Source organism: Amblyomma mixtum, chromosome 3 (assembly GCF_055824585.1).
Source record: "Amblyomma mixtum isolate Tamu chromosome 3, ASM5582458v1, whole genome shotgun sequence".
NCBI lineage: Eukaryota > Metazoa > Arthropoda > Arachnida > Ixodida > Ixodidae > Amblyomma > Amblyomma mixtum.
The window spans coordinates 367,360,580-367,371,031 of NC_143014.1; the positions used below are offsets into that span (position 1 = coordinate 367,360,580).

At 49.1% G+C, this 10,452-nt stretch overlaps 1 protein-coding gene across 1 annotated transcript; it reads right to left on the reverse strand.

Moving 5' to 3' along the window:
* Positions 1–2,691: 2,691 nt before the first annotated feature.
* LOC149356689 (MIF4G domain-containing protein B-like) lies at positions 2,692–9,642 on the reverse strand. Its single transcript, XM_089576410.1, has 4 exons — positions 9,567–9,642; positions 5,825–5,846; positions 4,210–4,453; positions 2,692–2,991 (listed from the first exon to the last, which is right to left on the reverse strand). The coding sequence occupies exons 1-4, from the start codon at positions 9,640–9,642 to the stop codon at positions 2,692–2,694; spliced, it is 642 nt and encodes a 213-aa protein (XP_089432536.1).
* Between the last annotated feature and the right edge of the window lie 810 nt (positions 9,643–10,452).

The following is a 10,452-nucleotide window of genomic DNA, read 5'->3' on the forward strand; positions in this document are numbered from 1 at the left end:
GCTCTAAGCAACGTCATACAGTGGTGTAATACATGGCAAATGGTGATCAATATGCAAAAGACGGTAATGATGTCAGTCATAAATAAGAAAACACAACTTCACTTCTCTTATGGCGCAGGCAACAAAGTTCTTAAAACAGTAACTGAAACGAAATACATTGGGGTGATTATTTCTGATGATCTCAGCTCCAAAACCCAAGTACAAAACATTACCAAAAACTCGGTGGTGCCGTGCGGGTTTATTTATTTTATTTATTTACTTTCCCAGTGGCGCCGTGAAGGCATCCTTCCAGGGGAGATACGTATGTAAAAAAAGTCGAACATACGTGATGAACTAACTTTTTCTACAAGATACATGAAGAGCGATGAAACCCGCGCTTTCAGACGTCCTTTATATTTTTTTTTTTACTTAAGAACAACACTTGTTTTATCTCCTGCAGTAGAGCTATTCCCCTTCGGTTCCCGATTTTTTTGAGTCCCGAGTATCGGTAAAATACACGATAGTTAATAAATGCAGTTTCGACACTGACACTTTCATTTCTGCCAAGGGATACCTGATACAGATACAGAAATTGTATTGAAATATAGCATCGAAGATAAAAGTATTTATGATACTTGAAGTACCTTTTTGCAACATGCAACAGGATGGGTGAACAAAAAGAGACGGTAATCATTTAGAAACTATATAAAGTGCGCTGCGCTTAAGTGACGCAGAAAGGTTTCTTACTCCTTTGGCATATCGTAGCCCGCGGTCGTAATTCAGAGAGGACGATACGCTATTGCATTATGTCCCTCGGTATCTTACGTTCTTCAGCAGTCCAGTACTGTTTCGTCATTGCGAGCAGCACACACGCTCTCTGCCCAATGTCCGAGGAGCCGGACGAAAATCTCCGTCCGCTCACTCCTACAAAGATCTCAATAATGCATCCTACCTGGCCGCAGCCCAACAGTTTCTGATGGGAAAGTTTCCATCGGAAAACGTCGACTTGCTTTTCGATACCTTCGCTCTCCGATGAGTTGTGTACCTGAGGTGTTCGTCGAAACCGCCAGCTGATTTTGTTACGTTGACCCTTTCTGTATTGCTGTCGTGCGACTTGATCACGTGATGCATAATACCGCGTAATCAGCTTTAGCGGCCATCATGCCTGTACAAGATGCACCTTCCCCTCCCTAACAGCATTCCCACTTCACACCATCCTCTCCCTCAGGTGACGGCGATGAGGAAGATACCGTCTTCTTCACCATCAGCTGATCTGTTCGTGTTGGCCTTGCTTCGAAAACCACTTCCTTTCACCTGGTATGGATTAATAACCAAAAAAACTCGAGGTATCCCCTCCCCCACACTCATAAATAGCGCAGGAGCTTCCGTACTTGAAGAATAATTTTGTGGATGGCAAGAACTCTACCTGATTCAGGACTCCAGAACCCGTGGCAGGCAGGAAAAGCATTTTTGAACAATGGCGTGTACAACACAGCCATGGAACTAGAGGTCAAGAAAGTCTCCAGGAGGCGCGATCCAGGCACTTAGATGTCCCGCCTTTCGACAAACATTTAATTTACTGCACCACTCTGTAGCGCATGATTCCGAATACCACTGCTGCAAGTTTCTTCTTGATTACGTGCTTAATAACAGAGCTATAGCCGACTTATGTGCGCAGAAGTACGTCTTACTCCTTGCATTCATTAGGGGACGGTGAGGACTGCGCTTTAACCATATCATGCTTGTACCTTGCCTCTCCCATCTTTCGGTTCTTCCCGTAATAGGGTGCGACGCCTGGTACGATACGCCCCAAGTGCTTTGAAACACCAACATTTCAGACGCCGCACACAGCCCGGAAATGAGAGCCCAGAGACGTCCAGCTTGTCCAACATGCGCATAATCGACATTTAGGGTACTCCCCATGAGAGCAGTGCCAGATAAAATCCGGAAATTACAGCTTAGGAAATTGGAGAGAATAGTACAAAGAATGGCAGAGCGTTAAAGCTCGACGGAGTACTGCAAGATATTCCAAAAGAAGAATAAAGTCTGTCATTAATTCTGCTACTCCCTAACTCCACTGTTGTAAAACACTCACCTGCGCAAAATACACCGCCAGTGAAAGACACAATTGCTGTAGTGCTTTATTTTTCTTTCACAAAATCGCCATCCAGTTGCCCGTAGTTCTCTCCTGCTTTATTATTTTCAACATTTCCCTAAAGGGCTAAAGAAACCCTCGTCTCGGGCAAGGCACAAAATACGGGTGCAAGCCAGAATAATTTCTATAGTGCAACACCGCAACGGGACGAGGCCACAGGAAGAGAAGTGACGAGACACGGCGCTGGCTGACAACAGAAGTTTACTGAGGAAGCCAAACCTGCGGAGAGCTTGTCGCCAGTATAAATTTAGTGAGAATCAAAATGTCGAAACGAAATTTCCATGCTTTCAACAATCATATTTGACTGCCTATTCAATGTGTTTCACACTTCAAGAGAAGTGACTAATGCGAAAATACACTACAGATTCTTATGCCGCACAAGCTTCCACATAAAAGGAGCCAACACAGCATTGAAAGCTATCGAATTGGCCATTCTTTTATTCACCATGAAATCGCATCTGGCTCAAGACGCTACTAACACAACAAAATCAAAAGATTTACAGCACTGCCACATACATTTTACTTTTAGAAACAAAAGCACAGCTAGAAATAGAGCATCATCGAGAACTGCTGAATTCTGCCGAATTGAACAGGCTTGCCGCCAAATCAACCATTTTTTCCATATCTGCTTCAACTTCTTTTGATGTGTTCTCGTAATAATGTTTCTGTCCCGGGTTAAACTGCCACCCGGAGGCGCGAAGCTCGATCAGTTCTAGCAAATCGCTGCGCGTGGTGGCCGATAGGCCGGGCTGGAGGAACGCCTCCCGCATCCGCCGCACCAATCCTTGCATCAGATGGGGAGCGTGCTGCTCGATTATCTTGCCAGTACTCCTCAGTACCGACCTTAAACAGTCCATCTGCGAGAAAGACGATAGCAGTGGTTAGTGTTGAGCACGGGAGGGCAACATTGAGGACGATGTGTCATGACGCCTCACCGCTAAGACCAGCTTAGCAGAGCAGGATCATTTCAGTTAACAACAAAAACCGGCAAATATAACACAGTGACTAACAGGGGCTTGTGGTGTTTTGCAGAAAGCGGCCAGGAAAGTTGCGAACTTATACCCACAGGAGAACTTCGTCGCTGCGTTCGTTATAGATGATCAATAGTAATGACCCATGAAGGTGCTGTTTATCTTGTCATTGATACTGTCACCTTGTACTGACGGTAGTCCAGCCGCCGGGAAGACAGCAACAAAGACTCTCAAACGAAGCTCTTTATTTGGGCTGACTTGCGCCCGCAAAAGAACTGATTCACTCGTTGGTGGCGTAAGCAACAAGCGCGCTCGGCGGTCGTCGAACAGGATGCCCGCCGTACTCGGCCGCGCTCTTTTTGAAGCTGATAGCGAACTATTTAGATAAAGGTTGGAAAGTTGCTAGTACACTCCGGAAAAATGTAGATTCCGCTCCGCCTGACTGCGATCAACCAAATAAATCTAAGCGCGTCTTGCAGCACAAACAAAGCGATAAAGCGGCGTGCCGCCAGCATTGCAGATGAACAAAAACAAACACTACAAACATTCGCGGCAATACTTTACTGGATTGTGCAATTTCCCCAGTACGTTAATAACTGCTTACTGAGAGTTCGATTTTTCCATCACCAGATGCGTGCGAGGAACGTTGCGTTCACAAATTCGCCATTCATTATCCGATGTTTACTGTAAGGATTCAAAAGGGAAAGCTAATTCTCAACATTACTGGTGCTGCCTTCTTCAGCAGGAGGCACCTGAATGTGATTCCAGGGATATTTAGGGCATTACGTCTTCAATGAAGCCACAGGAGCGGCACACAGCATGGATGCGCGTGCCATGGTTTTCTCTGTCGCTTCTGCCCTCTATTCCATTCGGGCGCTTTGTTTTGTAGAATTTTGCGAGCAGTGTGGCACGGCCCTCGCACTGAGCTCTCGCAGCGCCGCCGGAAAATCCCTGCTTTTTACGAAATAGCGCCTATTTCCGTGTTTGAGCCTGTTTTTCCTTGAGTTCAGTTGTTTCCTCACAATTCCTGCTTGCAGATTTTCTATACACAGTTGACTGATGGTGGCTCTGAGAAGCCGTAGAAATACACAATTAGAGCCTTACCACTTCCACGTTATTCAGTGAAGGCGACTGCAGAATGTGGTGACACCAGTCGCAGATCCTCTGGGCCAGGAACTGCGTCCTGGTCGCCATGTCTCCTCCGCTGCGACGCCGAAATCCCGGCAGGAGCTCAGCCAAGGACACCAAAGCTGTCCAGCGGCGGGGCTCTGGCTCGTTCCGCGGCCGAAGCAGATGGTCCCGCTTGTCGCTCCACTTCACAAGGGTGCTCAGAATATTGTCCAGAAACCTATCGCCGGTTTCCGTCCGCGGGCGCCAGGATAATGAGCAGAAAGAAAATTAGCATCATCGTCAACTACCAACAGCGGTCTGGCTTTCGTTTAGCGCATTGAGTGTGCTGGCCATTGCACGTAACAAACAATGACAAAGGCACGGACACCAGAAAGCCAGTGTCAAGTCGCGAATATCGAAATGAACAGATCCCGTGAACTGAACACTAACTGAGGAAATCTCGCTTACGAGTCCAAGGCTTACTACGGACAGCAACGGGTGCCGACGAAACGCCACAACTACGGTGCCCGGGTGGTTTCCTTATCTTCTTTACCGTCACTTGATAAAGCCTGCGTTTGTTTGGTGCAGTTGTGTCTAGATTAGGTCAATTCCAAATTAGAATTAAGACACAAGTAACCAGAACAAAGCACTAGTGAAAATATGAAGCCTGCTGCTGAAACCGCGGTTTCGTCAATTTTGCTTTTCGGAGGCGTACTTGCGTACAAACGGACGGCAAAGACACCAAGTACAAACGTCGCGGGTAAAGAGAATCACTTCGGCGCCGCTGAAAGTGATGTATTCTCACGTGCATTATACCTTGGTATGCGCTGCTAAAAGGACAGCGCAGCAAAGTCGACCAGAATGCAGACTGCATCGATCACATAACACGTACAAAGAACAGGAGAGAAATGCCGTCTTACCGCGATGAGAAAGAGGAAGAGGTGAACAGCTGGCTTGGTATTCTGAGTTCCCTTTGTGGCTTTTTGGCACAGAGCCCCAACCACCTGCGTCAGCTGCTGGGTGGTAAGTGCGTTCAGATCTTCGTACAAATAATAGTATAGCGTGTTGCGCAAATAAACGCGCGCGGTAGAATGCTTCTCCCAGCTAAACGGGCGCATTTTTCGAGCTGAAATTTCGCAGAGAATTGGCCTTTGTCGGCAGAATTGTTTTATACTACGTTTGCTTGGAGTACTTACCTGATTCGAACAGAATAAGTCGGATAGTCACATCGTCTGCGGCGACGACGAAGGAAATCAAGCCGCTCTGTCAGCGATCGCACCGGAGGCGCCATCTCGTTTGTTGGCCATGAAGATTCAGCAATGCAGCGAGGTTCGGGAGGTTTGAAGACGCTGTTTCACCTGATCTTTTAATGGTCACAGAAAACTTATTTGCTGAAAACTTAGTTTGGCCAGGCTAAGTTTTCTGTGACCATTAAAAAAACCAGTTGAAAGAGCGTCTTCAAACCTCCCGATACCCTCTCCTTTTCCGAATCTTCACCACCAACACGCGATATGGCGCCACCGGTGCAATCGCTGACAGAGCGGCCAACGTTTCTAAATACAGTTTTAGCTGTGCGTCCGCAAAAGCTGTGCGTACGCTACGGGCGCACCTTACGCGCACTGCCACCCCTCCTGGCAACGACAGTAGGGAGCTTTAGAATAGGGGGCCCCAAACTTTGGGGCCCCCGAGGAGTATGGGGCGTCGAAGTGCGCATGCGCAGAACGCAAGCCCCACCCTGCGTCTTGGGTTAACGTTAGCGGTGAACGCTATTTCGCCAAAATAGCGTGCGCCTCAACTAGTTCACTGTACCCCAACGCTGCTCTACGTTCAGGCAACATATCGGCGCCCGTCGAAGCGGAGCCTCTCACTACACCACCGATTCGTTGTTGTCACTGCGCTGTGCCCCACGTTCACGGCAAACTAAATACGCACGAAGCTTTCGCTTTGTCTGAACTTGCCTCAACCACAAAACTTTAGCGATAAAACACCCTAGATTTTCAGATTGCTTCTGTGTTTGCATTGCTGCTAGGCTTAGCGAGTATGCGTCGTTTGACGTCAGAGAGCGCGCGAGGTTCAAACAGGCGTGCGCCCCAACGCCGCTCTACGTACAGGCAACATGGCGGCGCCCGTCGAAGCGCCGCCTCCCGCTTTACCGCCGATTCGTTGTCGCCGCTACTCTGTGTATTAAGTTCACGGCAAACGAAAGGCGCACGAAGCTATCGCTTTGTCTCATGATGCCCTCACCACAAATTTTTAGCGATAAAATGCGCTATATTTTCAGATTGCTTCTGTGCTTACAAAGCTCCTAGGCTTAGCGAGTGCGCATCGTTTGGTTGCCGTAGAGACGATTTGGTGGGACGTTCGAATGGGGTTTCCCGCCTCAGTAAAAACACACACTTATAATTTTTGCTCTTAAATCGCATGTCTGCAATAATAACAGTTTCTGACGAAGAAGTGAACGTATATTTCAAAATCTTTTTAAGAGCATCTTTTTGGTTTGCCGTAGTGGCGCTGCAGTCTATAAACGCAAGCCTTGCTCCGCTGCGTAGGGGAGCCCCCTATTCTAAAACTCACCGCCGCAATCGTACGTAGCGATGGGGCCCGTTATTTCCTTGGGGCCCCCAAGCGTTGAGCCCCCTATTCTAAAGCTCCCCAGTTTTAGTTGGCAGTGGCTAGCGTAGCGCCCGGGAAGCGTAAGATACAGTGGCGCCATCTAGCGACATCAAGTCAAAGCTCCTGAACTGTGTGCTGAAGAAACTTTTTCCTCTTTTATGAATGGCAGTGGTGGTTGCATTCGAAGGCTTTGTTTCTTTTTAATGTAAATGAATTGAATCAAATGAAAATATAAATTCTAGGGCAAAGTTAAAGAAGTGCTTCACCGGAGGTCGTTGCTATGACGACAGGGTACGCTGTCGATAGTTAGGCTTAACATCAACAAATTCTTGGATTTATCCAAAAAACGACGACTATTTGTCACATATATCGTTACGGAGGGGTGAGAATGCACAAAATAAGAGTGAATACAACCGTTTAGAGCGAGCTATCGCGTCGAAAAATGCAGCGGCGATGCTGTATTTGGTCCGAAGCGGGCGTGCAGGGCGCCGCCATGTTGCCAACGCTAACAACGCAAGCCACGCAAGCAACCCAAGCAACACAACGCAAAGTCTGGCTTGCGTACGTACGCAAGACGCCGGGCTCGCGCTTGCGTTCTCCACATGCGCACTACGGTCCCTGCAAGCTCCTTGCCTACGCTAAGCCCTTGCCGACGCACAGCTAAAACTGTCTAAAGACTACAAACTGCGCCGGCGAGCCAGGGAGCAGAGCGGCCCCACGCGATCGCCGTCAAGGCGGTGGCGCTGCGGTCGCTTTAGGATGAGCGCGTCGTCTGCTACTCCCAGATCAACGTTGTTAGATAATATTATCAACATAAACTATTAGGAGGGAAGCGATACGTCATGTTTCTCTAAACCGCGGAAAGAAGGGGTTCCAGTTTTTTGCGATATTTACAGCCAAAAGCTCAACCTCGAGCATCCTGCCCTCACGCACCCCAGACGTAGAGCGCACGCGGACTTCGCAATTCGTGGATGAGCGCGGCTAGATGCAGCCGCCCCCGGCGCAGACAATTCGAGGCGCGAGCTAACGTTAATCATTCGCGCAGCAAACTGTGACCAAGTGCAGCCGATGGGCGCCGAGCCGGTGAAGAGAAATCGTGGCCTCTGAGATCAAGTGCGATTTTAAAGTACCGATGCTCGAGCTGGTCACGGAGGCCATGGGAAAACATACGCGGTACTCCCACCAACATTACATTCGCGGAGGAAGTTGCTATCGCACTTGCAGCTGCGGATCCAGCGTCCCGAGTCATTATCACCGACTCAAGAGAAGCTTGCCGCAATTTTGAACAGGGCCAAATTCCAGATCGTGCTTTCCAAATTGTACACAGATGTGAGTACCGGGATTTCCTAACCCGGCGCACCATCATCTGGGCCCCAGCACATGCGGGGATAGAGGGAAATAAGGTAGCGGACACTACCGCCCGCGCGCTTAACCACCGGGCATCGCCTCTTTCACCGCCTGATCCGGCTACTGATTTTAATCCGGCTATTACTTTTCGGGAGATCTCTCTCCTGTATCAAAACGCTCACGGCCGATACCCACCCCCCTGTAAAGGCCTCAATAAGGCAGAGGAGCGTTGGCTACTTCGTCTCTGCACCAACACGGTACTGTGCCCGGCAGTGCTCAAACATTTCAATACGGCTTTTTCGGGCGAGTGTCCACACTGTGGGGAAGTGTTTGCGGACATGTGTCACATGGTGTGGGCATGCCCTGCCAATCCTGCTTTCCCACCCCACCCGAAAGGACTGGGAGGCTACCCTGCTCGGCTGCTCAACTCTCCAGGACCAACGAGCCCTGGTGACAAGAGCCCGGGCCGCCGCGGAGGCCACAGGGGTCCCGGACTAGGGATCCCTCCTAGTAATTGTGAGGGCCGGGCCCTTCAGGCACGGTCCAAGCAATACCTCTGTATATAGTATAAATAAATGTTTTACACCACCACCACCACCACCCGAGAGATGGCGGTCGCATCTCTTTGAGAAGACATCGGCGGCAGGAAGGGGCCGCATACTCGGAGCAAGTTTTCCAACTGTCTTCATCTAGAAACGTTGAGAGCGGCTTAATTTCCTTCGCCGTCGCCGCAGACGATGTGAATGTCCGACTTATCGTGTTCGAATCAGGTAAGTACCCCACGCAAACTTGGTATAAAACAATTCTGCCGACCAAATGCCACTTCTCTGCGAAATTTCAGCTCGAACAATGCGCCCGTTTAGCTGGGAGAAGCATTCTACCGCGCGCGTATTCGCGAAACACGCGATATAAGGAACCAAGCGCAACACACACACAACTCTCCTTTGTCCACTCTTTCTCGCCAACATAAACTGCTCCCGCACAGAAATCACAAGCGCTGTAGCAGCCACGCCTTAGGACCGGTCGCGAAGACATGGCATGCATTAAGCACAACAAAGCATACCCCTCCGGTTTTCTAATGCGGCACTTATAGCCGTCCATGCAAGCAAATATCGTGATCTACGAACCCCATTTGCCTTTGCCAAGCTCACGGGAATTCGGCGCTCCCCTGGAAACCGGCGTCCAGCTCTATCCGATTAGTTGTTTTCAGATAGCATTAAAGTATGTTCAGCCCAGGTAAACTTGGCGGTAGCGTTTCTAGTCGCGGCGCTGAGCAAACCTTCTAAGGCTCTGCGACCACGTTTAAGTATTCAAAACGTTGCCCTTGATGTGGGCGCGCGGGAGGTGAACTCCACTTCAAGCTCGAGGAACGCGGACGAACGTTTTCTCACCTTGCAGCGCCTTCTTGATGAGGCCCTGGGACTGCGCATGCGAGGAGGTACTAGCTGTCTCCGGCTGGTCGCGCATGGCGCATTGGGGCTTCCGAAGCGGAGGGCGCCTGCCAAAATCTTTCGTTGCCAACGACATCGAGTGGAGTACTGCAGTTGGAACCTAGAATAAGACAGCAAAGCACGACATTGAGACACGACTGTCAGAGCCGGTGTGTGCGTTATGTCATGCCATGCCTTCCCAATGTCGTCAGTAAATCAACCTCGCTGCTTTTAACTGCAGGGTGAAGCCCTTTGCAGAGAAGGGTCAAGTGTTCATCTTGTGGCAGCTGGCTGAACATGTTTTAGTCCGCAAAACTCCTGTCGTGGCCTCGAAGAAGAAAGGTCTTCCCCGATAATTTTCGTAGATATCTACTTTCCCCGCTGACGTAGGCACACGTCGCCGCTAGCTTATTTTCGGTGCTGGAGATTGTGCTACGATCCACATTGCTGCCAGGGTGTTTAAGCTGGGGAGTTTTGCTAGCATCCACCTGAGCATACCCGAACGAAAGAAAAACAACCCTCAAAGAATCCTCACAAAATCTGGCTTAAAAATATGTCACCAAGACCAGCCTCACATGGATTTCATCAACAATGACACAAACTTGTAATACGAATAGCGACTTTACTGTTTTTTTCATACTGCCCTCCCCTTCGTATGTTTATTAAATTCATTCTTAGCTATATTGACCTTATGCTGTGTGGCTATATCCATCATTTTAGGGGCCCCTACCCTAAGAGCTCTTCCTCCGTTTCTTTTTGTATTCTCATTACGTCCTGCTGCGCTGGTCAGACGCTTTATACAGAAATTGTAATCTACCCCAACCTGTACCTAGCATGCCACAGCTCC